Here is a 25,083-nt window from a genome sequence, read left to right as displayed (position 1 = left end):
CAGAATGGGAAGGTTGTGATGGCTCGAGCTTTGCTGCTTGATTTCGTTTCTCTTGAGAATTGGTGTCAATACTTTGAGGTGGGAAATGGCAGCGAGGTTATGTTTTCTTTCACCATACTGCAGCCTGCCCTTGATACGTCTGTCAACAGGGAAATGTGTGGCATTTTATGTAGGTGTGTATGTATGACCAGACTTTAAAATGTTTACCCCTCCGCGATTGATAGACATGTAGTCGCGCTGATCAGGACTGCTGGAACATTTGTCGCGTCGAAATGCTGATGTGATGATTTTGTCAGCACTCGTCTCGTACATGCTTCTGATCCACGCATCACGGTGTCACCCATCACATTCTTTGTAGCATCCAACTTACATCCAACACTCGCACCTTGTATAACCTGCCTGAATTGGTATGCAGAAGCAAATGCGATATGTTTCTATCACGCTGAATCCCATGGGTTGCCCAACCATCCCATAGTCGGCAAATCTTCCTAGTTCTCACTCATGGACCTCAATGGGCTGCACCTCACCGGCTCCTTGATAGTTCAGTCAGAAGCTCAACGATTGAGAAAATTCTTTAGGTGGCCGAGGGGAAAGTTATCGGGTTGAGCGGACCAACTGACTGATCATACTGTGAATCGAGAAGCGCCCAGAACCACATTATCATGGGCGGACGTTATACTTCCACCCCGAGAAACCAAGGAAGAGGCAAAGAAGAACCTCTCAGCAAAGATTCGCCATTATCAAAAGAATATGACACATGGAATGAAGGTTCTGCCAACGGTGAGCGTGCTGTGATGGGGGATATTGCACGTATCGGAGATGGGTGTCCATGGAACGAGGGATGATACTGTGCAATTAATGCAGTCGGGGCACAGTAGAGCAGCCAGCCATGATGAATGTGATCGAAAAGAGCGTGGTCGGAACAGAACAGGTCACTAATAGTGATGTGATGTTAGATAAAACCCAAAAACCCTCACCCGTGCAGCGGGAGGACGAAGGCAAGACAAATAGCCTCTGCAACAAAAGAGATAGCGAATGACCATATAAAACTACGCACTGGTTGGGGTCATATTGTCAGTTTTTGTCCACGTCAGCGCGTCCATAAATAACTTGAAGTGACTTACTGATAATCTCCCAATGAGCTCTTACAACAAGGGGACACTTCAGAGGCAAAGTAAGACTGCTCAGCGCCAACGATGAACAAAGTCCCGATTCACTCACTTGCTGAACAGAAGTCATCGGTGCTGTGAAATGGATAGCCCTCCTCGATCTTATTAGATGTTTGGGCGGAGGTTGCGTTGGTAAGGACTCAAACGAAAATGGGAGGTCGACGATAGTTTTCTCCCTTTTCCTGTTCTCCCTCCAGTCTTTTCTACCCTTATCCACCTTCAATCCTACACGAGCGTGGTCATGTGGCAGAAGTTGTGGTTCAACTGTGTCGATGGGTACGGTAACAGTCGTGTTACCACCGGCAAAGTGGGGGCGCTGGGATGATCGGATCAGCTCTTGACGGGAGGCACGAGTAACAGTGGATGGCAAAGCGGTGGGGTATTTCCTTGAAGACGTTTCGATCAATGAGCCCGGCCACCCAACGCTCATCTCATCCCTAGCAAAAACTCCAACTCCGCTCGACGGAATGGAGTGGACGCAAGACTGAGAACCAATCTCGTTCCTCTCTTGCAGATCTTCCATCCCAATATGGATATCCTCCCCTGTGCGACACTCGCCACTCTCCTTGATCTTCTCTTCCGTGCTTGAACCTCCATCGATAGAAACCTGCACAGGGGACTGAGGAGGGGAGAAATCCTCAGAGTAACTTTCTGAAATATGGATCCTGTCCAATCTCTTGGTACTCCGTCTCCCGTCAGCATCCTCCGTCCCGCTGGACGGTTCATCATGGCTTCCCAGGTCCGAATCCCTGCTACGAGTCCAATCAAGTGCGTGGAGATGCTCCTTGATTCTTTGTAGTTCCGCCTTGCGCTCCGCATCCTCCTTGGCTTCCTCAGCTTCCCTCTTGCGTTCCAGTCTCAGCTGAGCTTCTTCGTCGTCTTGTACATCTCGGGCACCGCTAACGGCACCGACCGCAGCACACAGCAGACCCCCGCTTTTGCCGCCTTCGTGCCCTGGTACATCCCTAGCGAATATCCTGCCAAAGCGTGACGGAATCGTGAGGGGAACGAGCGTCCCAGATGCGTCTGCTGCCTGTATCATGTCGACTCTGGTAGCAAGAGCATCATCTTCCCCGTTCTCCTGCGCTTTCGTCTCTGAATTGTTGGTGGTTAGAGGGTGACCGGGGACAGGCACTTTACATTGTTCGATCTCCCACGGAAAAAACTGCCTCGCGTGACCAAACAAGAACAGGCAAAAGCAGATCTAGAACATTTTTCGGAAGCCACATTGAATTCAATAAGGCTGGTCAACCCAAGTACTAGGTACGCACCCCATTCATGCACACACACACACCCCAAACGCCCCACCAAAAACACGCCAAGGCGGCGAGTTGGTACGAGAAGCCTTTACCCCAAACCAGATATCCCAGTAGAAACATGAACGCAGCGACGATCCATAGGGCAGAAAGGGAGGCTCCGAATGCTCCTCGAAAGTTTCTAAATATGTCACCTTACTTTCGCCCCTTGATTGACTCGAGGAGAAAACCTCACTCACCCAGTGTTCGTAAACGAAACATCAATGAATCTCTCCAAACTCTTCTCCAACTGCTTCTCCACCTCCTTCTTGATCAGCTCGAAACGTGCCGGGCTTGGGTGAACATGTCCTCTCATCCTACCTCCATCACCTCCATCAACTTCGTCCGCAATAAGCGGGTAGAGTAACTCCGGGTGAACCTTCAGTCTCAAATGAGATCTATACACCGGATTCGTAGCAGGCGTAAAATGAGAACCTTCCGCGACGCGGGGTAAGAAAAAGACCCTCTTCGCTCTGAACCAGCTGTAGGCCAACGTCTTGGAAGGCGTAGCGGAAGTTTTAGCCCTTATCGGGTTCCCCAATTCGGCATCGCATTCTTCTCGTATTTTTGCAGTGGCCGATCGAAGGTGCTGAGGTGGTCGTTGCTTCAGATGAGTGGCGCCCACCAGATCATCCATCTCAACCTCCTCAGAGATCTCCTTCAGGGGTCTCTCCCCCATCTCGAATTTCACCGCCGGATTCCTCATGCCGCTCCCTCCGTCCGATCTTGTGAGGCTAGTACCTCCAGGAGCAGCACCACTCCACCTATTGGGCCTACTGGAAGACTCGGTCACACTGCTGAAGTGTGACCTTCCCGCCGACATTGTGTCATTCGATCTATCCGTTCGGCCTGTTCGATTTGTATTGGTTACGCTGGAAGCAACGGCTGTTCTGGAAAGCGTGGATGCCCAAGCATTATACTGCTTTGCGTATTGGTTTAGCCAGAGGACGAAATATCTGTTGGGCGTCCTTGTAGTTCACAGACGTAATTAGAGATTCAAGAACGCACAAGTTCTGAACACCACCCTGCGGATCATCCGCCTCGACGTACGTCAGAAAATTCTCAAAGTCCGTTGAACTAAGCGGAGGTGAATGCTTGCCGAGGAGTATGTCTTGTATAGTGACGTGGAAATGGGGTTTGACTTCGATGTATGAGGTCGGTGGTTCGGGTTGGAGTTTGATGGAGACCGAGGATGCGTTGCCAAGGAGTGAAACCGAGGGATCAGTGAGTTTAAACTTGATTCCGTCTCAATGTGAATAAAGATAATGGAGGGTGCGTCTTGGAAGCGCCAGACCTAGCCAGCGAGCGCTCATTTGACAATTCTAGCCCCTGGAGCAAGGGAACACCACGACGTTTCCATTTGCCGGCGGAAAAAGCTTAATCCTACGGACATAAGCTTCCGTGGTGACTGCATGCTCGACCCCGACTTTGACCCGAGGAGAGAGAAGGAGGGTAAATGAAAGAAGAGAGCTTACCACGATAACTTCTAATCCTCGGTGCACCAGGATCAGGCGGGTTCATGATGCGGTATGGGAAAGTAGAAAGTCCTTGAAGACTATAATAGTGTTCTAGTGGAGGGCTAGTGTGCGAATGGAGGTTGGAGACAGTGAGAAGAGCCATGGCTCAAAATCGTAAGCGCCTTGACTGAAAAATGAAATTCAAGTGAAAGGACAGGTCTATCTTCGCAGTTTGTGAAGAAGGAAAGGACGAGGAAGAGGATTGGGTGGATGATATCAACGAAGTGCGATGGAAAGCGGAGACGGTGGTGTTGTTATAAGTCGACGAGAGAAGCGTGAAGGAGGGAGACTGGCAATTCTGATACGAGGGGCGAGGAGTATGCACATATATGTAAAGCCGAGGATAAGCGCGCGGGGAACGATTTATACACTAGGCAACGCTGGTCTCCTTGATATGGCCATATTGATTCTCAGCTCGTTATCAGCACGACACCAGACTGTACCTTTCCCGGACAAGCACCGCGCATCTTCCTGTAGCCAGCTAGCTGCAATGTAGTAGCCATCACAGGTTCAACGTGCGAGCGCGTGGTCCCCGCGCCCGAACCGGTAGCACCTTGCTCCCCATGCATTGTTGCAAAGTGAATGTTGCGGTGCTGATCATTCAAATAAGGCTAATTCCTGGCTCCCGAATATCGACTTCGCCGATCAGTCTCGAACAAACTCAACTTCGACTCTTAAATCTGACTATACTGGTGCAGCAATTGGTCCTTATATCCAACATCGCAATTACCCCCTTCCTCGCAACAAAGATGCCCCAAGGCCGAAGGAGGTTAAGTGATCGAGCCGTTGGAGATGACCATCGATCAGAGAAGTTGACTGCACTCTTGAACACGGATTGAGATGCAAAGAGACTCACTGGGAAGCCATAGTGTGAGAATCGTGTTTCTCGGAATGAGGAGGAGTGCGCAGAGTAAGTCAAACTCGTACTTACGGGGCCGACTGGGTGTGAGCTAACGAGGGAGTAAAAGTTTTAGCTACAACTGCTCGATATAACAATCCAACGTGGTTTGTTTGCAGAGGGGCTAAGTGTCTATCCCAACAGAGGGGTCTTATCTTAGATCTATGTATTGTGGTGGAGTCGTCCGAATTATATTGTCATATTGGAAAAGAGGACCTCAGGTTACAGGCGGCCCTATAGTGTGCTACGGAGTAACGGGAATATAGAGGGCTTGACCCCGTTGTGCGTTTAGAATCTTTAATCCTACTGTTCATATAATGATTACTGATTATTTGGTGAAGTTGGGCATGAAGTTTGCAGTTTACTGCTGCTCAGAGTGAACGGCACGTCACAATGGCTGTTGCCGGTTTTCCTGCCCCTGTCGGTGCACCAAAGACTGGAACAGTTACTCATGGCCACCTCCATCAATCTTGTCTGCTTGGTGGTTGACCATGTTGAAAAAATTGCCCTCAATAACCTGTTTGTTATGGATGTGTCGCCTCACACATTTGTTAGCTTCCTTCGCAGGGCTATCAAGTCTAGATTAGCCCACCAATTGAATCATCTGGATGCAGACCAGCTGGTTTTGTGGAAGCTCTCGTCGCCGATACCAACGGGGGTTACAGAAGCCGAAGTCAGAGCTTTCCATCAAAGGATCGAGGCCATTACGTTCCCTGATCCTGAATGCGACGAGGCGCTGGAGGGAATCGGCCCCGTACAGATTCTCGGCCCTGTAGCCAGGATATCTAGATACTGGCAGGAAGACCCCGAGGAAAGCCATCTCCATCTCATCGTCCAAGTGCCTCGTGGCAGAAAGCGGAAGCGTGAGGACCCGGGTAGGTCTTTGCGACTTTGAATTTTATGGCCACACTCCTCACTCCTCTGCAGTCGATGTTTCATTGAAGCTGTACAATAAATGGAACGTTCCACTCTCAATCACTCCGGACGTTATCGATTTGGGTGTCTATCTGGACGCACCTCTTGAGCCCGAAGAAAAAATTCCGATTTCCAACCTGGAATGGCGGAGCCTCCTGCACACAGATCCAAGCTTTCCTGAGCTTCTTTGCTCTTCAGAAGACCTTGAGACGCTCTTTGTCAAGAATGAGGACGAGGTGGCCAACTTCATCCGGCCACAGGGGGCAATTCTCTGGACCCCACCGGACTCATCTGGTACTGACAAGTCCTTCATTTCATTCTGGGACAACAACATTCAAAAAATTCTCACGGCGTGTCTTGGCAAGTCCAAGTGGATACGCAACAGCAACTACGGCACAAGTACTGGATCTTTCCGGCCTGGTTTTGGTCTCCTCTTGCAGTTGGCCTGCTTATTCCGGGGGGAGGAGGAAAGTCCATCGTTTTTCGGAAGACATCCTCGTCAGAAGCTCGCTGAAAAGACTCGATGGGTCTATGACCATGCTCCGTATGTGCTCGGTATGTGATTCTTCTCCAGCACTACCTGTTGTTGACCCACGTATTTAGGCTACTATGCCGTTGGTGCTAATATCACACTTGTAGCTATTCAGCCCGGCATTGATACACAGGGAGACGAAAAAATTGTTTTAAAAGACATTTCAAAGGCAGATCTGTCAACAAGGCGGGGGCGTGTCGGAAATGCGGTAAGAATGATCAGACTGGTGAAGGTTCTCCGAGCATTAGAACGTACCGTAAAAGAGGGCGTGGATGCTGATATGCTTAGATTGATTTGGTGAGTGTCATTTGTGTATCCTGTTTGCATTGAACCTAACCGTGGAGTTAGCGGTGATGGGAAATATATCGAATTTTTCAAGAAGAAGATACGGAAGTTCTATCGCATAGAAGATGAACTCAAGATTTCCTTTCTTGAATCGATCTATGACAAACTCAAAGCAAAAGGCGTGCCAAATGTTGACACCCTTACGAGAATTGAAATGTCCCATCCAGAACATGGTTGTTTTGTTGAACTTGCACCGCGAGGTGACCCCAGCGGTCCAGAGTCTGCCGAAGATGTTAAAAATGCAGTCATATGTGTCCTCGAGGCCCTCCAGGTAAGTATTTATATGGGATTAGTAGTTTGAGTTCATGTAGTCTGTAGGTGTCACACACTGAGCCACAGGTGTTTCATCGAGATATTCGTTGGCCAAACGTCATGCGAAGCATCACCAATCCCAACCAGTGGTTCCTCATCGACTGGGAAGATGCTGCCGTCCCTCCAACGAAAGCAGCCCCCAACTTGGATTCTGGAACACATGCACCACAAGTATTTGAGGATGGCCATGGTACGGAGGTTGACCTTTGGGGTGTTGGGAACCTCATTACTAGAGCTGGTGTGCCTGGTCTCCCTGAAAACCTCTGTTCTCTTGGAAGGAAGATGGTAAAGGGTTCTATTTTGTCAGCCGAACAAGGGCTTAGAGAATTAAAATCACTGTGATGTAGAAATAGTGCATGCCTTTCTCACTTTGAGAAAGTACTTTTACGGTAGGTTCCGATCGGTTCGGTTGTGTGGCCGCAAAATCTACGATAATTCTCTACATTCCTTTATGAATCTAAAACATCATATCGTTATTTAGAACAACGTCCAATTGATCCAATTACCTTGGAATGCGGCAGTCACTTACTCAGTGTGTATGTCTCCGCTCGAACCTGAAAAGGTACATCGGGTATAGAATTTCCATGTTGATGACCCCTTGTTCAACCACGAAATAGATGAAAACACTAAGGAATGGGACTGGGTGGAGCGTTATGCCCAGATACCATGAGGGAATGGGAGCCCGAGGAGCACTATCACGAGAGAACGGGAACTGGGGGAGCGCTATACCGATACTATCACAGGACCCACTCTTCCTGCTCTGAGAGGGGTAACAACCTCCTGAACTGTCACGCCTCTCTATGTTCTCTCGGCTCCACGAGTACCCTCCGAATTTCCTGACGCCCCATATGGACTGCGTCGACCAGAAATGCAGTACACTGGCCGTCGCGTGGAGGACTCAAATGTGGAGGACGTGTGATGCCGATGGATTTGATTGATAGGGCAGGTTTTTGGAGTAGTGTCATATATGTGCGAATATCCTTGCATGTCGTAGGCGGCATGTTGTGGATAGGTGCCCTTGAATATGTCCTATTGCACTGTTGGAGTGGGAGTTGCAACATAGGCCAGCTGTTTGAGGTGCCCCCCCCCCCTTCACCGGGCAGTGACGGGGAAGGATGCATCTCGGCATCAATTGCAGATCATTCTTTGGGACTCGAATGTTTACCTGCCCCGCAGCTTGCCCGATCTTCAGTAGTGCCTGGTTTATTGCGAAATAAGGTCCAGTGCTCAAGTGGCGTTCCCCACTGCTATTGTGGTTGCTCACATTAGTATGCCCCACCTACGCTACATCTGCCAGGACAGCCTCATGACTTCCATTGTGGCTTCATGTCCTCACTGGAGGGTATTTCGTGAAATCCTCAGCAATTGTCTATCGGGCGTAGATCCAACTTTTGGCAGCAAAGAACCGCCATTACGGCACGCAGTTTCTTGAGTCGTTATGCCTACTATCTCGCATATCTACTATCTGCCGCTGGGAGTAGCCCAATCGCGTCCTGACGGTTTCTCCCGAATCGAGAACGTAGATATGTTCTAGGCCCTGTTTCATTCACTACGATCTGCGACGTGGAGGCGCTCGAGTGTAGTGCGGCCGGTCCCTGGCTATAGGTGCAACGTCCGGATGCCACTGAGCACGGAGGACCCACCGACGGGGCCCTGTGTCCCACATGCCTAAAGTTTGACGGCTCCGCAATTATTGTGCACTCAGGTCGAGGTAGATATCAACTAACTATGCCACCATACTTGAATTCCTTGACTCAGGTAATTCAATGTTCAGCGGTAGAATCAACTAGGTATCATGCGTTCTCTATCATGGCTAGGCAGCATCGTTCCACCTTCCTGACGCACTTCGGCCCCTTCAGTAAAGGGACTTCAGAACACTCATCTGCTAATAATGGCGCCGGTGCCGTAGTGGTAGACAGCGTCGGGTACGGTTGTTCCGTTCAAAACGGCCTGTGCAGACCTATCCAGGATATTACCGGTGTTGGATTCACATAGTAACGAAGAATGCGCCATTGCCCTGCTTCCTACCGGACTGTCACGTCATTGCAGTGTATTGGGAGGGCATTAGAACATTGATAGGCGCGCGACCCTATTCGTGAAAATCGTGCGCATCACAACGCTCCTCAGCAGACAATTCATGATCACCAGCATTAAAACTTCGCTACTCTATCTGCTCCAGCCATCTCTTCGAATGAGTAAGCTGTGCCCAGGATCAACGGGGAGCGGCTCACACGGATCACCAGTGGGCTGCCTTGGGACACGGCCGAAACGGTGGGTCTGCAATTGTCATTGCTGGAAAAATAGGAAGCTCGTTATTAGAATCTACAGGCGACGTAATGAGGTTTCCTTTTCGGGCCATCTTCATCGAGACGAGCACAATTGTAAGATTACTGCTAGACGGGAGAGGCAGTGTGGCGGAAGGAAATCAGAAGTGATTGAGGGCATCTCGACTTGGAGAATTAGTCAGATGAAAAGCCAGCCATTCGAGATGACGGACAGAACTGGAAGAATACGTCAGAAAAAGACCCAAGTTGTACACCCGCTGTTTACGTACCGTGAAGGGAGCATAAATTACGTATGATGCTTTGCACTGGAAATCAGTAACCCCGTCCACGCCCCCTGCGGCAATCAATGAGCATGCTGTTCGATATGTTAGGAAATCGTAGAAGACTCACCTTCCTCGTCCCCGATAGTACGGAGAGTATCCAGGCGCATTGTACCCACGACCACCTCTATACGTACCCCTCCCTCGGCCCCGTCCTCGCAACATAAACGCAGGCAAGTTGGTTCTTTTTTCGGTGACCTTGACGCGAGCCCCTCAAAGTGAGTTGAAATAAACAAAAAAAATCATAGGCACATACTTTGATTTGTCGCCCGCGGAATGTGGAGTCATTCAAGACCAGTGCAGCTAGCACGTAAGTGGGATCAGCAAATTCCACGTATGCAAATCTAATACATACGTGACACAGACAGCGGTTAAAGATAAGCCTGATACACACAAAAACGGGACATACCCTTTTGGGTGCCCTGTGAACTTGTCGCAAAGAATGGTGATTCTATTGATGCTACCACAGCTTTGGAAATGCGCTTGAATCTCTTCGGGCGTGGCTCCGTAGTCGACCTGTGCAAGTGCCATTACATAAAGCGGTTAACTTGGCAAGACCTTGAATCGATACAGATCTGACCCACATTCCCCACATATACACTGCGGGCATCAACAATGGCAGGGTCCTCCTCCATTGTTGAATCTTCATTCGGTGCTTCAGCGCCAGCCAACAGGGATGTGGTAATTTGTGTGGTATTTGATGCTCCAGCGGGCGTTGGATCTACGCGAACCGCGGACTGTGCCTCAGATTCAGTCGTGAACTGCCTTAGTTTTTGCGCTTCTTCCTCCATTTCCTGGGCACCCTGGGTTAGAAAACTTCCTGAGCATCAGACTTTTACGTACTTTGACCCTCTGCCTCATCGCCTCGAGTTCCTTATTTAGGGAATGGCATGCGCGAGACGAGCGTGGTGCCAACAATCGCAGTTCAAACACGCGATAAGAGACGCCAGAAAAGGGTTCGAAACCAAAAAAGTTGGAGGCGGTGTCTGGAGATCAGTTACGGTTGTTCCTTCCTTCACATGGTGCGAGGTGAATGACTTGCCCTTTCGTCCGCATCATCATTCTGAGAAGTGCTCATTTTCTGTGACTTTTCGCCCCAAGTTCTCCTTCTGGTCGGTGGCGCTGACAACGGGGCAACTGAGGTCACGCTTCCGTCCGAGTCCAATTCAATTTTTTTAGCGCCTCAAGATCCGACAAACTCGAAGATGATGGTGTCGGCTCCTGGTCTGATCAGCCTTACCTCTAGGATGCTTGGCGGTGTTGGTATTTCCCCTCCCCCTGTTTGCGTATACGCGTCGAACATCTCGCGACGACTCCCTTATTGGGCTGCCTTCAGGATGGGCGCGGCACTGTCGCCAATGAGCGACGGGTGTTCACGGAGAGCCATTGGCGCATATCAAACAAGAGGCATACATTGCAGCTACGCGCGAACGTACCCCGTCGCTGGGAAGAAATCTATTGTGCCATCGCCGCAATCCTGGGTGTCACGCCTGCCATCCAATGTGCAACGGTACGCACTGCTCGCACGAATGGACAAACCGATAGGGACTTTGCTCCTTTTCTATCCATGCGGTAGGCATCCAGTATTCTCTTTGTGTCCAGACACCCTGCACCCCAATTTTTCGTATGTTTAGTGTGATGAAATGTTCACCGAAAAATGAACGTTACAGTGTGGTCTATCCTGATGGCGTCATACGCGCATCTGTCTCCGCCCACGGTCCCCTTGACATACATTGCCTTGTTTGGGACTGGTTCCTTAATTATGAGGAGTGCTGGCTGTACGATTAACGATATGTGGGATCGTGATTTGGATCGGGCTGTGGGTAGGGTATCGTTTGGCTTGCGGGGTTCATTACGTTTTGAATACAATGCTGCATATCAGACAGGACGAAGACCCGGCCAATTGCCAATGGAGACATTACTCGCGTGCAGGCATTGTGGTTTTTAGGAGGACAGCTCACGATGGGATTAGGTGTCTTATTGCAGTTGAATTGGTACAGGTACGCGCCTATCAAAGGTCGATTGTTAAAAATTCGTGTTTTACATTACATTCTTTTTCAGCATTGCCTTGGGAGCATCGTCCCTTTCGTTGGTAGTGATTTATCCGCTGATGAAGCGAATAACATATTGGCCGCAAGTTGTTCTAGGTGGAGTCGGCCCTGTTTGCTGTGATGGCTTGAAATTCAATCTAACTTTTCTTTATCCTTGATTATTAACGCTTCACCTCACTCGCTTCTACGATGCACAGGAATGGCCTTCAATTGGGGCGCGCTTCTTGGGTGGTCGGCGGTTGCGGGTGTCGTTGATTGGGGTGTGTGTCTTCCGCTTTATGCGGGGAGTATTTGCTGGACACTTGTCTACGACACAATTTACGCACACCAGGTTGGTGGATTTTGTTCCAAGACGCTCCCAGGCTCCATTTCATTCCCGCTCTATTCTTCGGCCTTCCTTCTTACTGGTTCCTAATGAATAACTGGGGGTGCACTCTTGCAGGACAAAACAGACGACGTCAAGGCGGGGATTGGATCTACTGCTCTTCTCTTCTCCGAAAATACTTTGCCTATCCTTGGAGCCTTTTCCGCCACTTCTCTGGGCTTGATTTCGTGCGCGGGATATATAAACGGACACGGGATTCCTTTCTACTTGGGTGTGGGTGCCAGTTCAATTCAACTAGCGCGCATCCTGAAAAGAACGAATTTCAATGATCGGGGGAGTTGTTGGAATGGATTTGTGAAGTGTGGGAACGTAGGCGTTTTCATCTCCTTGGCTCTCACGGGAGATTACTTGCTTGCGTATATGTGGTCAGATGACAAGACAGCGGAACCCCAAGCAAAGGAGTAGAAGTTGATAGTGTGGTCACAAATGCAGCATAGCGATATATCCATTATGAGTTCCAATTATGTACAGGGTGGGGGAGCATCTCTGGTAATGATGAAGAGTAGCAACACTAGTAGGGGTAGTAGCAGCAAACTAGGGTTCGATGCCCTGGGCCGTATGTAGCTTGGTGTCAGGAAATCTCCCCATGTGTGCATCGTCGATGTCGGCTACAGCCGCAATGATATAAGCCAGTCATGATGACTTGCGGCTTTGCAGGAGACCTCATACGTTTGGCTGCAACCTTGCACAGCATTGATTCCGCCGGAGCGCAGCTCCGGCTTGGAAGCATGTCAGGGAGCAACCAAAGGTGTGAGTTCCGTGATCGTCGGAGGGCTGAGTGAGGCAGGGCCAAGCCCCGAGGAGATATTCGCTTTTTGAATGTAGTACTCTTGCACAGCTTCCTAGATCGGGGATGCGTAACCACTGCCAGAACCGGGTCGAAACCAAACGAGAACGGCAATCTTCGTCCAAGTTTTTGATGTCCTCTCTGAGTCCAAAGAGCGTGGAGAAATGACGTTAACGTGGTGCTCATCATAAACTGTGGCCTGGAAACCTTGACCACCGGTACGCTCCTGTGCGATGGACAAATGCATACAACGGTTTGGTGGTGTAAAGAATAGTTTTTCAAAATCATCGGCATGTTCTTTGCCTTCATGCCAACCACTTCATTTGTGGCGGGAACATGACGGCGCCATGTGTGTGCATGCAATATATGCAAGCATTATGGGACTATGTAACACACCCTCCTGATTCGGTATTGTGTTATTGAGATGCTTACACATGTTTTTGATGATAGTTGTCTGGAGAGAAGGACGCCAACTGGGTGCAAGTGAATGTCGAGTCAGATGATCTCCAAATCAAAAGGAGGAGATTTTTGGTTATGGAACAGTCGAGATGAACACGAGTTGTGTGCCGTGCAAGGGTCAAACATGGCTATGTTCTTTTCTCAGCAGCTTCGAAAGTACCTTCCCGAGAATGGTTCGGTTGTGGACAGCGGGTGGAAAAAAGAAGAGGCAAATGGACTGTTTCATTTCAGTCGCGGTCAAGTTGCATGCTGGGATAGATTGATGTTACAACGTGAAGTAAGTAAATGATCATATTGGAAAGTGAGCAACCCGATCAGTGACGGTCGAAGCCTGAGGAACCGAAGCGGACAAGGCGCATATGTATTGAGGGGATGTCTTTGCAGCATGATCGCCTAGGGCGTTGATGTAAGCCGGTTACTGGCGTCCGTAGGGCCCCGGGCCCCGGTCCCCGAGCAGTCATCGAACTATCTTTGGAGTGGTCTGGGAAATGCGATTGGGTCGCCCTACGGCCGTCGTCAGGTATGCGGATCAGGATCATAAACCAAAGATGCATTGAACCAGCAGCACATGTGTAAACGGACGACTTGAATTGAGCTCCGCCTCCCGCAGCCCAAATAGGTAACACCAGTGGTGATCAGGCATGAGACATAGGGAGGATGGACAGACGCGCTGCTAGAGCTGTCAGTCGTCCGAGAAGGCTCGGGAAGGGGAAGGCAGTGGAGATCTGGGGGGGCTGTTACAAAATGCAGTGTCTTGCGGAGATCGTTAGATGGAGACGTAACAGATTTGAGTCGCGGCGTAGTCAATGGATACTGATAGGTTTGTGCTGTCGGGCCAAGACAGGCAAAGAACTTCTCCAGATTCATTTCTATAGTGTGTACTAGCGCCCGGATCGCTGTCACGAGAGCTACTAGTACGCCATGCGGACATTCTCCATCAAGATGAGATATGCATTTAGGTGCTCTCATTGGGCAAGTCTAATCGGGAAGAGAGACCTGATCTCGAGGCGATACGATGTTCACGGCTGGTTAGCAAAACACTACGAAATGCTGTGAGGGTGTTGTAGGTAGGCACATGAGGACGACAATGGGGAATTGGGTTGATATTTGATAAAAATAAAATATAACGAAATACATGACGCATCCAGGTTTGCAGCTGTCCCAGTGCGAGATGAAATGAGTTGTATTCACATGAGATAGTGTACAAGATGAGGAAGATGCATATGGAAGTTGAGCAAACACACTCACGATCATTCAGTAATAATACTAAAAATCAAAGATAAAACAGTAATCGTTACTAATTAAGCAGAGTCATTTCCTCGTTCATTTCTCAATGAATACGTATTCCCAATCAAGTGGAAATTTGCCAGATTGTGGGGGGACAGCCTTTGGGTGGAAGCGAGCTGGGATTCGAGGGATGGTGGTTGTCCATGACCGTATAGTGAGTTGGGTGGGATAACAATTTTAATTAGCCGTGGTAACGGACGTTGCGTATTTCCGTAGGCGGCGATGAATTCTCCTTGCCATATCTCAATTAAATTAAACTACACTTGGGATATTACTCAATCAATTCAATCCTTAGCGTCAAATACTGAATTGATTTGTTGTGTTGTTATCCCTTGAATCGGACCCCCCTCTTCTTTCAGGCACTTTATAGATAAATGCAGCAACAGATCCTCTCCTCCTCCCCCCCCTCCTCAGCTCTCACTCCTCTTCCTTTGCTACCACATCAGCCGTCGTACTCACCCTTGCAACTCACCCACCACATTTAACTTTTCCCATATCCACCCATCCACCCTAGTTCTCCTTGTTCCCCTCCTAGCTTCTTCCCAGCTTCCCCACACACCATCATGGCCGACCATCCGCCAAAGAAGCAGAAGACAACTCATCTTTCCCCTGTCGACATCGCCGATTTGACTTCCCGTCCTCTTCCCATCCAACGAAGGAGGGTGTGGCGCGCTTGCGAATCTTGCCGAAGAAAGAAAATAAAATGCGATGGTCATGAGCCTGTGTGCTCCCAGTGCACGCAGACTAATAGTACTTGCACTTGGATCCAAACAAAGGACCGCGCAGCCACAAGCAGACAGTAAGTGTTCCCATTACTATAACCAATCTTTTCGATTAACCTCCCTCTGCAGCTATGTGCAGGAATTGGAAGCGCGTCTCATACAAATGGAAGGTCTTCTCACTCAAGTGGGTGGTGCCACCGAGCTCCTCACTGCCGATAGTGCTCGACGATTTGCTCCGGCCAATGCTCCCACTCCGGCATCCTCCTCGCCCGCCTCAGCACACACCGCCTCTTACCCTACTCTCCAGGACAGTTCAACATACCTTACCGACCTGAATGTCAGGCAACCCCAATCTGATTCCGACCAGTTCGGCCAACTCGCTCTCGACGCCAACGGCCATCTTCGGTGGATTGGAGGCTCCTCCGCCATGACACTCGTCGATGCCTTCAAGAACATATCCACCGCAGCCATCTCAGGGTCTTCAACTCCCCAGGGTGACGTTAGTCATCCACGTTTCCTTGCAGGTGAAGGCAAGCATCCTGCAAACAACCTCTATTTCCCCCCGAATGTGCATTCAAATGCGAGGCCTCGTGCCCTCCCTGGTCCGGAAGAGGTGGAGTTCCCTCCCAGAGATCTTGCCGATAAATTAGTGCGTTCCCATTTGCCGCACTCAAGTGAACCAATTTCTTTGCTAATGGCTCTTTTCTTCGTAATGTGTTTGGCAGGTGGCCGCTTATTTCACCCACTTTCATCACACACTCCCTGTCGTTGACTCCACTGCCTTTCTGTCTCAATATCGGAGGCTCATGGACGATCACCGTATCCTCTCTCCCGCAGACACTGGCTTTCCCACCGTCGTCTTTTCTGTCTTCGCTTGCGCAGCTCGCTATGTGGAGGATCCCCGACTGGAGAATGCAGAACCAGATGCACATGAAGCCGGCATGGCACACGTATATTATGAACGGTTAGGGGTTTCCCATTCATTTTCATTCCATCGAAATGTATCGCCTTATTCTGTTCTCACAGGGCAATGATCCTATATTACACAGGCCACACGGCTACACAATTGGCACACGTTCAGGCGTTCGTTCTTCTGTCATCTTATTTAGCCTCCATCAACTCGTTACCCCAAAGTTGGCTGCTTTGTGGCCAAGCTGTTCGCATCGCTCAGGACCTTGGTCTTCATGTGAGTTATCATCAGCATTCACACCATGTTATGAATGCTATTTGAGCGGCCATCAACATCTGACTGAGCGGCTAATTCATTATCAGCGTTCCCCCCGACATTTATCCCTCACTCCTATCGACAAAGAGACTCGGAGAAAAGTGTGGTGGTGTGTTTATGGTCTCGACAGGATGCTTGCTGTCGCACTCGGTCGTCCCCTCGGTATCGATGACTCCGACTGTGATATTGAGCTTCCTCTCGATATCGATGATGTGGCTTTACCGACGTACTTTACTGCTGGCCAAAATACATCTGCCAGTCCAAGCAGCGAGGCAGACGCTGCTGCCAAACAACCGAATCTTCCCGAATCCCCTTCGCTCATGAAGGGTTTCAACGCCTTGACATGTTTGTTCAAAATTGCGGGACAAGTTTTGCGGCAAGTGTATGCGATCGATAAGTGTAAAGAGAACTTGGATCCAGAGAAGATGGCAGAATTACAGGCATCTGTCGACCGACTCGATCGTTTGTTGACGGAATGGTGTGACAAACTCCCCACACCGTTCAAATCAAATCCACAGACATCCCAGCAGGTTTCCTTGGGGGCAATTTTATGTTCTTGTCAGTTTATTCTACTGTCCATTGGCGCGGCGATGCAGGATCTCTCGTGCTAACTCGTCCTTCTCCTAGGCTACTATGCTGTAACCGTCACTCTCCATCGTAACTTTATCCCAACGTCTCTTGCGGCATCTTCCATGCCTCGGTCTTCATCCATTCCAAAAGCGGTCACTGCTTCTCGATCGTGTATTTTCCTAGCTCAGTCCATCAAGGACGTTATTCCCTCTTCACATTGGTTGGCTTTCTTCAGCCAATACTTGTTCAGCTCAGCGATCATCATACTCCTTTGTGTGATGCGTGCTACTGATCAAGGAGCTGTTACCACCGCCATGAATGAAGTTGGAACCGCAATCGAATGCCTCGCGTCTCTTGAGGCTTCATGGCCTGGTGCTAAAAAGTGCAAGGAGATCTTGAAAGAATTGGCCGACATAACTCTTTCCAAGGTCAGGGAGACAATTGCCCTGTCATCACCTGCCAAACGGGACCGCTTGACGATCGCAGCCGAGAACATTATGGCGCACTCCCCATCAGCTAAAACAGTCAACGGCGCTCCAAACGCTTCGTTCAACACTCAATCAGCCACAACGGGATCATTAGGTACGCGATGACCTTAACCTTGGCTTTATCAACTGTCAATTGAGCCAGCATTCATCTGTGATAGAGTTGCGGTCCGAAGCACGCCAGCCCACTGCGACGCCTCGAAAGCGCACACTGGGTGCGGCGAATGAGCCAGATGACAATGCGGCAACCCACTTGGCCGGGTACAGCTTGTCACCTTCATCGCCCGCATCCTCCATCCAGCCTCAACATCAGCACCTTTCGACACCCAGTCCTCTCGGTTACGGCCATCAAACTCTGTCATCAAACTTCTCTGATACCATTTCCCCTGATTTAAACGCACCAAAGCAGTACTCTTTCGGGCAGTCGCCGGTCTCTCCCACCACACCGCGATGGAGCACTCCCCACTCCTCTGGCGCAGCATTATGCGGTGACACGCTAGGCCCTGCCGATTACTCGGCGCAGCACAGCAGCTCCGATGGACTAGAAGCGGCTGCAACTCAGTCATATTCTTTCAATCCATCCTCTATCCCTAAACCACAGCATCTTGATTCTGCCTACCTTCCCTTCACTTTCCCTATTTATGAGGACTCTGCATCCAACAACGCTCCATCTCCCGCACACTTTGATCTTTCTGACCTCCCATTTTCGGGGATCGATTTCCTCCAAAGTTTTGCGTCCGTGCCAGATAGTACATCAGGCGTAAACGAGGGAGACCCACACGACTCATTATGGTCTCAGCTCAGTGCATCTCCATTCAAAATGGGCCCGGAACTGCCATTCACTTTGATAGAAGGGCAAAGTTTGTCATGAAAGAACTGCATTTCCAATTTCAAACACAGTAACCCCCCCTTAATCCGCATTCGTTACGAGTATTTTGTACCCACCTCTAAGGTGTTGTCCGTGGTTGATGGTGCCACCTTTCTTTCTGAGTTGTATATGTAATGGAATATTCACAACTTGTCACAACGAGGCATGTGTACTATGGGTGGAGTTGGGACCTCTGCTCTAATCTATGGCTGTTGGTGGGAAAGAGGATTAGAATAAAGGGCGGCAGCACTTCGCTCCATAAGATCGCGCAGGGGCCCGAGTAATCGTGTGAAGGCATCGGCGTCGAGGGCTGCAACCTTTAACGGCCCCTGCTTATTTGTGACCGCTGCTTTGACTGTTGCCGCCCTTGGTGTTCGGTGTAACAACGCCAACTCTAGGAAAACGAGGGCATGAGCCGAAAGAGTGGGATCATATTGTCCGCACTCACCACCAAAGTAGTCTCCTCGTTTGTACCGTTTCACTATCTCTTGAGTGATGCCACCGCTGGGACTTTTGATATTCTTTAGGGCTAGAGCTTCGCCCTCCTCCACAATGAAGAATTCGTTGCCAACATCCCCTTCTTTTACGACTATCTCTCCATCCCCGTACTCACGCGACTGAAGTACATCGGCCAGTTTGCCCCGCTCTGCATCGTTCAGGCTCTCCAGTAATGGGACAGAGGCCAGGAACGCCTCGTAAGATCGACGTGTCCTGGCAGAGATGTCAAGAAGGATAGTTTGAAATGTGACTCGGTCCAGGGCCCACAAAGTGCATGGAGAAGTGGTGATAACTGTGGCAGCACGTTTCGCATAGTACATGAGCGCTAGTTCGCCAAATGTTCCCCCACGCTCATATTGGAAAACTTTCTTCCCATAAACAGGATGCCAATCGGGGGACGTTGTCCCCTGTGATCCTTGGTCCCCATCATTCTTATAGACGTCAAGCGTGCCCGAGTCAACAACATAGAAGTAGTCACCATCATCACCCTGGGTGATGACTGGTTCGTTTGGGCCGAAATGCATTTCTTTCATTGCGCCGAGGACGGCATTCCGTTTCTTGGTATCTAGTTTGCGAAACAGAAAGGCATCGCGGATAGCATCCTCAAGGCGTTTCATTTGTTCCTTAGTCTTCAAGAAAAAGGGCGGGGGACGCTCAGGACCTGTTGAAGGAGAAATGGATTCCGCGGAGACGGAGACGCGTCGCCCAAGGGCAGATGGAGGAGGGCCTAGAAAACCATTGCTTAAACCCAGATTTGATTTTTTCTTGGTCAGAGGATTTAATGGCTTGGCTGGATGCTCGACAACTCCAGTACCGTCATCCTCCTCTTGAATCGTGAGAAATTGACGATGACTTGGTTCGGGTTCCCCTGACGATGGGGGTAATGCAGCATTCCCTGGCACATTTAGAGTACCAAAAGGACTTGCACTGGGGCGACGAGGCGGGTCAACGCGCAATGGAGGAATAGTTGGGGGTGATTTGGCCTCTGGACGTTGAGGCGATTGATCTGCGGCCATAACAAAATCAATTGAGTACAAAGCCTTGAAAGGGCTGAACATTGCATACCAATGGGTCCAACTGATCTAGATGGAAGGGAAAATGGTAGCACAGCGCCCGGAGGGCGTTGGGCAGGGAGTGATGTTGATTGGTGGTGCAGTCCGCCGGGAGCGGAATGTCCACGAGAACGGATTTGCACTGTTGGGGGGAGGAGCCTTGTTCGAGGATATCCCGCACCCGCGTTCGCTGCTCTTGTAGGCGCGCATTAAACCAATTGGCACAAAACTGGAGAGCATCACGAGGCTGCGCGCGATTCACGTCTCTCGTCAAGTCTGCAATAAGGTACTCATAGGTAGACCTAGACAAATTATCATTAAAATAGCCTAGCATCAAGACTGCTGGGGACATTACGTACATTATCGCAAGACGTGGTCCCACTATGAGGAGCAACAAGGGGCAAAAAGTGCTTGAAGTTAAGTTATCTGGAAACTTGCCGTCCACTCGACAAAGGCGGGACCTCCGGAAGCAAAGTTTGGATCTGAGCCACCACCTACTTACCTTGCCTAGGGATTGTGTCAAGCAGCAAGTGGAATAGCATTAGACTGGCGACATGGATGGGCTTAACTCGATCTCTGCATACTTCGCCATTCGGTACGGAAAGTCTAAAGCAATTGGTGAAGAAGTTTGACGGAATTTTATGTATTGTCAGCTTCCCCACATTCACGTATTTCGTTAAGGCGCTCTCCTGCACCATCGGTCGTCGCCCCAGTGCTGCGAATGCGCCAGACCTTATACCTGTTCATGTCGACATAGACCTGGGCCCACTGAAAAGCGTATCTAGGCTGCATGCCCGAATCGAATTTGATGAAGATTACGATGGCTTTGTCATGTATGTGCTTGGTCGTAACGGCGCTTGGGTTGATGGGGATTGGGTACGGAGCGGATCCCGTGTTTTGCTGCATTCAGAGTCCGTTGTTTCACGACCATGAGTTCGCTGTCTCTCTGTTCTCACTTTCCTGTTAATGCTCAAGGTCAAATGTTCAGATAGCCTCCCGATCCTTCCAGTTCCTCGTGGCCCCTCACGCTTCACAAACGCGTACCCAGTCTCCCACGCACGAATCGGCAGTAGATGTCGACGAGGAAATGAGCACGGTGTCATCGCAAGCGTCAGTCCCTGCCCCACCTGCGAGTACTCAGACCGCAGGCGAGCGAGCACACTCTATGGAAGATGCATGTTCTGCGGCCATCGCTACATATGGAGGCGAGGCCTCCATCAAACAAATCACTCAATGGTTGAACGATCAATATGACTGGTTTCGACGTCGGTCCGATAGTCAGGTTCGCATTGACCGAGTTTCTCTTCCCTGGAGCCTTGATCTTTTTTCTACAATTTTTCTACGATTAGGATTTGGTGAAGGAAACAATTATGCACAATCCGCTTTTTGTCAAGGTGAAGGGCATACGAGACAAGACGTCCAAGAGAAAAGCCGTCCTCTTCACCATTAATCAGCAATACTATTCGCAGCACCTCGCTGGGACGAAGGTTCCCTCATTTTGTAATCATCGCATAATAATCAGATCCACATCCATCAAGCAGGAGACCGAGGATGTTGATATAGATGGCGTTAGAGGTAGTCCACCTCTCATCATATCACATCCAACGCAATTCGCTGCAGCCGGGGTTGCTTCTCCAAGCGACGCTGACGAACCACTTCGCCCACAGCAGAATCCTGGGACGGTTTCGCATCCCCTACGTATCTCGATGGGCGATCGTCTGACAAAAGCTTTGGAGCGATACTCCCTGCCTTCCTCGGTCATCCCTCCTGCCCTGAATATCTCACTAGAACCATGCCATTTCTCGAAGAAGGTTCGACTCCCTATACGTGTTGGCGCAAACCTTAGTGGAGCCCCTGACGCTCCAACGTTCAAGGATCAACACATTATACTGCGAGAAGGTGAACTTATTCTCAATCCTAAGGTTTTCTCCGACATTCCAGAGGACATTCTTGCTCGTATGAGCGCGCTTGACACCGAAGCAGTCCTCGAGATCCTGCAAAGCGAAGTCAAGCTATATCTGAAAGAGCAATATCGTGCTGTGAACGGCCGCGGCTCAGGGAAATACTCACGGGCCCAGAGGCATGGACGTGGGCGTGGACGCGGGCGTGGGAGGGTAGATGGGCATGTGGAGGGGGCAGTTGTAGCCAGTCCTCTTTGAGAGAAGCAGAGAACTCTTGGTCGCAACCTGTTTGCCTCACTGAATAATAATAGTTCACTTCAATCACTACCACGGCTTCATATGATAATTTGACACCCAAAAACATTTATACACGAGCTTTCATTGTCCCCATGAAAGCAGCTTTCTCTTCAAAGGTTTGGAATGCACCGTGCTACGATGGACAATTAAGCCATGTACGTGTGAACGTAGAAAATGGATTGATCCACTTACACCAAACTTGGAGCTAGTATCGATGAACTTTAACTGAACCTTTTCGAGATCCCGACGGCTCGTGGGCACCATCAAGGATTTACGTATTGTGGTAACACGCTTCTTGGTGCCCGGGACAGCACCTTTCAACATGAGGAAATCGTTCTTGACAACTCCATAGTGAGGAAAGCCACCCATTGGCGTAATCGTTTTCTGGGTGACATCATGTTCAGTCGAAGCGTTCGCCTTATCATCACCGGAACCTATGCGGTAGATCTTTTTGTTCAGCTCAGTGCGGTGATGGTAACCGTCTACGTTTTGTCATATTGAGCACTTTTGTGATGACAAGTAGTGGGGAAATTGCTTACTTTGACCAGCGCGAGCCACAGAAAACATGACCTTACTGGGATGCCAGGCGCCAATACACGCTACCTTACGGAGCCCCTTGTGAGTTTTGCGGGGCAACTTTCGAGTCCCCCATCGATGGGTTACACCCTCAAAGCCATGTCCTTTTGTCACAGCAATGACGTCAACGACTTCATCTTGCTCGAAGATAGTGCTGATCTCGACGGGCTTCTCGAAAAGCCCATGGGCGAAGGCAACCTTATCAGCGACCGAACCGCCATTTACTTGGATCTCCATAAGATGGGCCTTTTTTTGTTTTAGGCCCGTTTTACGAATTTGAGTGTGGGCAAGGACACGGACAACGGTGCAGTATTTGCGGATGCGTTCTAAGTTAAGGGCAATCGATTTTCCACCATCTTCCGCGTGCTTCTTGGCATACTTAGTGAAAGCCTTTTTCTTGGCAGTGTACCATTTTTTGTAGAATCGGCGCTTCACCTCGTCTGACAAGTGGGTAGCCCAGACAGTGGCGAGAGTGCGGAGACCACGGGGTGTCTCAATGTAACCGACCACACCAACCACTACCATGGGAGGAGTTTCAATAATGGTGACCGCCTCAACGACTTCACGCTTGTGCAGTTCTGGGAGGAAAAGAGTCAATGTAGAGATGCTTAAGGATAATGGTACTCTTACTGGATCCGGGGCGATCCAAATCACGGACAATATGGGTCATCCCCGCCTTATAGCCCATAGCAGCTGTCAAGTGAACTGGTTTTCTGGGGTCATCCTGGGAAACATATTAGTCATTCAATTAGGACGCGATGAGGGGGAGAGGGCATTTGCCTTAGGAAAGGATTTGACCTTGCCACGGTGACGAGACGAGCGCTTTCGCGGAAGGAAGCCCAACGAGCCGTGGCGGGGAGCTTCGTACTAGACAAACGAGACAAATACGTGGGTGACCGAAAGAGATCACTGTTTGAAGCCTGCCAACCTTACGATGACTACAGAGTGACAAAGATTAAACCGTGATCAACGCGCTGACAGAGAGTGAGCTCACCTCATGGGACAGATGGAAATGGTTGAAGAGACTGTAACAGTTTTTCGGATGTTGCCTGCCCATATGTCACATGGTCAATAATTCGTGGGAATTATGTGACTATTGCAAATTCGACTTTAAATTCACATCACATGTATAAATTTACAATTTGACCTCGTGATGCTTGCTTCGATCGTTTGTTCACCCAGGTAACGAGGCCGCGGGGTAATAAAATAGATCCACCACCACCACCCACTTCCTTTGACCAACGGTAGCCTCAGGCGTTGAGCGTGGCCCTCGTCTCCTCCATGCACACTTCCTTTCCGATCTATGCCTACTGCCTGACATGGATAGCCGGTCGTGTTGATCGCGCTGCTGGTCCATTCCATGTAGGCAAGCCTCTATAAGTATAGACATTCCATGATCGGGACGCGATCTATGGTTGATGTCTGACCAAGGATACCGGTGGCGTTTAGCACACTGCTGGTCTATTCGATGACCGGCTTTGCTATATCCTGGTGCTTCGTTGTCTCCTTGTTCAGCTCTTCGAATAGTGAGTCTGCCTGCTTCAAAGCCTCACATACTGGCCGCGTGAACAGTGATTCGTCGAAATCTCGCAATAGGCGTATTATTTCCCTTCACAAGCTCCTCGATAACGCAACATGAGCACTGAATGGTGTCAGTGCGCCAGTAGGAGGTCGATCATTGCGTGCGCAATCGTTTGTCCCTGCGCAGGATAGTCAGTGAAAGCATACTATCATTAATGGGGAGCTGTCTCCGCTTCACTGATTTCGTTTTGCCTTCAGTTCGTCTGCTCCTCGGGGAAAATCGGTACAACACCTCCGGGTAAATCAGCCTGCACGAGAGGTGGATCCAGGCCGTGCAAGCGAACCAGTGCGAAAAGGCAATCTTGGATGGCACAAAGCTCGTCGATGTTGCACACTTTGCCATCGACGAAAAGGTTGTGATGACCTCAAATTAAACATGGATCTGATTGTTGCGAACGGTATTCGTGGTGAAGTTGTGGATCACCCTTGGTCCGAGGGAGGCTGAAACGGCTGGACAGAGGCTAATATGTTTGTTTACAGTGATTTTCCAAAGCCACTGTGTTCCATTCCTCATCTTTTGATGATAGAACAAGCTTCTTCAGTGAGGATAGATGCTGGCCATTTCAGGTTCCATAGCGACAGTGCCCAAGGGACTCGACCCATTCTGGATCCGAGATTCGCATCTGTTCCTTCAAATCACCGCGGTTTTAAATTTCTCGAATAGAATGCTCTGTAGTGCTACCTCAGGAGAATCCGGGGGTGGTGTGGGCCAATATAGTGGCGCAGTAGTTCCCTCACTAGCGGGAGGGAA

At 49.8% G+C, this 25,083-nt stretch overlaps 11 protein-coding genes across 11 annotated transcripts; 5 read left to right on the top strand and 6 right to left on the bottom strand.

The window, feature by feature from the left end:
* Positions 1–507: 507 nt before the first annotated feature.
* Positions 508–4,314, bottom strand: EI90DRAFT_2332073 (uncharacterized protein). Its single transcript, XM_039052895.1, has 6 exons — positions 3,940–4,314; positions 3,473–3,575; positions 2,665–3,420; positions 2,441–2,606; positions 1,125–2,373; positions 508–1,056 (listed from the first exon to the last, which is right to left on the bottom strand). Exons 1-6 carry the CDS (start codon positions 4,082–4,084, stop codon positions 974–976), a joined length of 2,502 nt encoding a protein of 833 aa, XP_038911545.1. The 5' UTR covers positions 4,085–4,314; the 3' UTR covers positions 508–973.
* Positions 4,315–5,094: 780 nt separating this feature from the next.
* EI90DRAFT_3075323 (uncharacterized protein) lies at positions 5,095–7,481 on the top strand. Its single transcript, XM_039061566.1, has 6 exons — positions 5,095–5,161; positions 5,221–5,754; positions 5,807–6,349; positions 6,398–6,623; positions 6,675–6,942; positions 6,990–7,481. Exons 2-6 carry the CDS (start codon positions 5,331–5,333, stop codon positions 7,323–7,325), a joined length of 1,797 nt encoding a protein of 598 aa, XP_038911544.1. The 5' UTR covers positions 5,095–5,161; positions 5,221–5,330; the 3' UTR covers positions 7,326–7,481.
* A 2,099-nt stretch (positions 7,482–9,580) lies between these two features.
* On the bottom strand, positions 9,581–10,449 carry EI90DRAFT_3146850 (uncharacterized protein; the record flags this gene model as incomplete). The annotated part of the gene is made up of 6 exons (XM_039065463.1): positions 9,581–9,602; positions 9,659–9,786; positions 9,845–9,932; positions 9,998–10,104; positions 10,173–10,382; positions 10,432–10,449. The coding sequence occupies 6 exons, from the start codon at positions 10,447–10,449 to the stop codon at positions 9,581–9,583; spliced, it is 573 nt and encodes a 190-aa protein (XP_038911543.1).
* A 183-nt stretch (positions 10,450–10,632) lies between these two features.
* Positions 10,633–11,391, top strand: EI90DRAFT_2332130 (uncharacterized protein). Its single transcript, XM_039052896.1, has 2 exons — positions 10,633–11,160; positions 11,223–11,391. The coding sequence occupies exons 1-2, from the start codon at positions 10,794–10,796 to the stop codon at positions 11,225–11,227; spliced, it is 372 nt and encodes a 123-aa protein (XP_038911542.1). The 5' UTR covers positions 10,633–10,793; the 3' UTR covers positions 11,228–11,391.
* On the top strand, positions 11,251–12,682 carry EI90DRAFT_3075315 (4-hydroxybenzoate polyprenyl transferase). Its single transcript, XM_039061565.1, has 5 exons — positions 11,251–11,411; positions 11,471–11,588; positions 11,650–11,735; positions 11,837–11,970; positions 12,082–12,682. Exons 1-5 carry the CDS (start codon positions 11,273–11,275, stop codon positions 12,427–12,429), a joined length of 825 nt encoding a protein of 274 aa, XP_038911541.1. The 5' UTR covers positions 11,251–11,272; the 3' UTR covers positions 12,430–12,682.
* EI90DRAFT_2332682 (uncharacterized protein) lies at positions 12,445–13,314 on the bottom strand. The gene has a single exon (XM_039052899.1). The coding sequence runs from the start codon at positions 13,118–13,120 to the stop codon at positions 12,596–12,598; it is 525 nt and encodes a 174-aa protein (XP_038911540.1). The 5' UTR covers positions 13,121–13,314; the 3' UTR covers positions 12,445–12,595.
* A 202-nt stretch (positions 13,315–13,516) lies between these two features.
* EI90DRAFT_2332616 (uncharacterized protein) lies at positions 13,517–14,350 on the bottom strand. Its single transcript, XM_039052898.1, has one exon. The coding sequence runs from the start codon at positions 14,237–14,239 to the stop codon at positions 13,787–13,789; it is 453 nt and encodes a 150-aa protein (XP_038911539.1). The 5' UTR covers positions 14,240–14,350; the 3' UTR covers positions 13,517–13,786.
* A 505-nt stretch (positions 14,351–14,855) lies between these two features.
* EI90DRAFT_3075309 (fungal-specific transcription factor domain-containing protein) lies at positions 14,856–18,728 on the top strand. Its single transcript, XM_039061564.1, has 7 exons — positions 14,856–15,356; positions 15,409–15,928; positions 16,005–16,243; positions 16,306–16,465; positions 16,552–17,062; positions 17,132–17,656; positions 17,721–18,728. Exons 1-7 carry the CDS (start codon positions 15,121–15,123, stop codon positions 18,428–18,430), a joined length of 2,901 nt encoding a protein of 966 aa, XP_038911538.1. The 5' UTR covers positions 14,856–15,120; the 3' UTR covers positions 18,431–18,728.
* EI90DRAFT_3075308 (cyclic nucleotide-binding-like protein) lies at positions 18,380–20,724 on the bottom strand (the record flags this gene model as incomplete). The annotated part of the gene is made up of 5 exons (XM_039061563.1): positions 18,380–18,821; positions 18,876–19,931; positions 19,991–20,136; positions 20,193–20,266; positions 20,710–20,724. 5 exons carry the CDS (start codon positions 20,722–20,724, stop codon positions 18,631–18,633), a joined length of 1,482 nt encoding a protein of 493 aa, XP_038911537.1. The 3' UTR covers positions 18,380–18,630.
* Positions 20,725–20,740: 16 nt separating this feature from the next.
* On the top strand, positions 20,741–22,364 carry EI90DRAFT_2331812 (uncharacterized protein). Its single transcript, XM_039052894.1, has 5 exons — positions 20,741–20,910; positions 20,970–21,259; positions 21,327–21,464; positions 21,519–21,788; positions 21,852–22,364. Exons 1-5 carry the CDS (start codon positions 20,907–20,909, stop codon positions 22,134–22,136), a joined length of 987 nt encoding a protein of 328 aa, XP_038911536.1. The 5' UTR covers positions 20,741–20,906; the 3' UTR covers positions 22,137–22,364.
* On the bottom strand, positions 22,190–23,832 carry EI90DRAFT_2331616 (60S ribosomal protein L3). The gene is made up of 7 exons (XM_039052893.1): positions 23,746–23,832; positions 23,680–23,689; positions 23,532–23,618; positions 23,382–23,475; positions 22,715–23,329; positions 22,368–22,657; positions 22,190–22,308 (listed from the first exon to the last, which is right to left on the bottom strand). Exons 1-7 carry the CDS (start codon positions 23,748–23,750, stop codon positions 22,243–22,245), a joined length of 1,167 nt encoding a protein of 388 aa, XP_038911535.1. The 5' UTR covers positions 23,751–23,832; the 3' UTR covers positions 22,190–22,242.
* Positions 23,833–25,083: the final 1,251 nt, after the last annotated feature.

This window comes from Cantharellus anzutake (assembly GCF_015039405.1).
Source record: "Cantharellus anzutake strain C23 chromosome Unknown EI90scaffold_61, whole genome shotgun sequence".
In the NCBI taxonomy this organism is placed as follows: domain Eukaryota; kingdom Fungi; phylum Basidiomycota; class Agaricomycetes; order Cantharellales; family Hydnaceae; genus Cantharellus; species Cantharellus anzutake.
Note: the sequence above shows the minus strand (reverse complement) of the source record. Positions and strands in the feature narration are given on the sequence as shown.

Coding starts and splice junctions, on each gene's coding strand:
- EI90DRAFT_2332073 (XM_039052895.1), bottom strand. CDS start 4,084: ATGGCTCTTCTCACTGTCTCCAACCTCCATTCGCACACTAGCCCTCCA. Junction 3,576..3,939: donor GAGGATTAGAAGTTATCGTG/GTAAGCTCTCTT, acceptor TCACTATACAAG/ACATACTCCTCGGCAAGCAT. Junction 1,057..1,124: donor AGCTCATTGGGAGATTATCA/GTAAGTCACTTC, acceptor GACCCCAACCAG/TGCGTAGTTTTATATGGTCA.
- EI90DRAFT_3075323 (XM_039061566.1), top strand. CDS start 5,331: ATGGCCACCTCCATCAATCTTGTCTGCTTGGTGGTTGACCATGTTGAA. Junction 6,624..6,674: donor GATATGCTTAGATTGATTTG/GTGAGTGTCATT, acceptor CCGTGGAGTTAG/CGGTGATGGGAAATATATCG. Junction 6,943..6,989: donor GTGTCCTCGAGGCCCTCCAG/GTAAGTATTTAT, acceptor TGTAGTCTGTAG/GTGTCACACACTGAGCCACA.
- EI90DRAFT_2332130 (XM_039052896.1), top strand. CDS start 10,794: ATGATGGTGTCGGCTCCTGGTCTGATCAGCCTTACCTCTAGGATGCTT.
- EI90DRAFT_3075315 (XM_039061565.1), top strand. CDS start 11,273: ATGGCGTCATACGCGCATCTGTCTCCGCCCACGGTCCCCTTGACATAC. Junction 11,412..11,470: donor TGATTTGGATCGGGCTGTGG/GTAGGGTATCGT, acceptor GCTGCATATCAG/ACAGGACGAAGACCCGGCCA. Junction 11,971..12,081: donor ACACAATTTACGCACACCAG/GTTGGTGGATTT, acceptor GCACTCTTGCAG/GACAAAACAGACGACGTCAA.
- EI90DRAFT_2332682 (XM_039052899.1), bottom strand. CDS start 13,120: ATGAAGGCAAAGAACATGCCGATGATTTTGAAAAACTATTCTTTACAC.
- EI90DRAFT_2332616 (XM_039052898.1), bottom strand. CDS start 14,239: ATGAGAGCACCTAAATGCATATCTCATCTTGATGGAGAATGTCCGCAT.
- EI90DRAFT_3075309 (XM_039061564.1), top strand. CDS start 15,121: ATGGCCGACCATCCGCCAAAGAAGCAGAAGACAACTCATCTTTCCCCT. Junction 15,929..16,004: donor GAGATCTTGCCGATAAATTA/GTGCGTTCCCAT, acceptor TGTGTTTGGCAG/GTGGCCGCTTATTTCACCCA. Junction 16,244..16,305: donor GCACACGTATATTATGAACG/GTTAGGGGTTTC, acceptor CTGTTCTCACAG/GGCAATGATCCTATATTACA.
- EI90DRAFT_2331812 (XM_039052894.1), top strand. Junction 21,260..21,326: donor GACGTCGGTCCGATAGTCAG/GTTCGCATTGAC, acceptor TTCTACGATTAG/GATTTGGTGAAGGAAACAAT. Junction 21,789..21,851: donor CATGCCATTTCTCGAAGAAG/GTTCGACTCCCT, acceptor CCAACGTTCAAG/GATCAACACATTATACTGCG.
- EI90DRAFT_2331616 (XM_039052893.1), bottom strand. Junction 23,476..23,531: donor AGGTCAAATCCTTTCCTAAG/GCAAATGCCCTC, acceptor TATGTTTCCCAG/GATGACCCCAGAAAACCAGT. Junction 23,330..23,381: donor TTTGGATCGCCCCGGATCCA/GTAAGAGTACCA, acceptor TTTTCCTCCCAG/AACTGCACAAGCGTGAAGTC.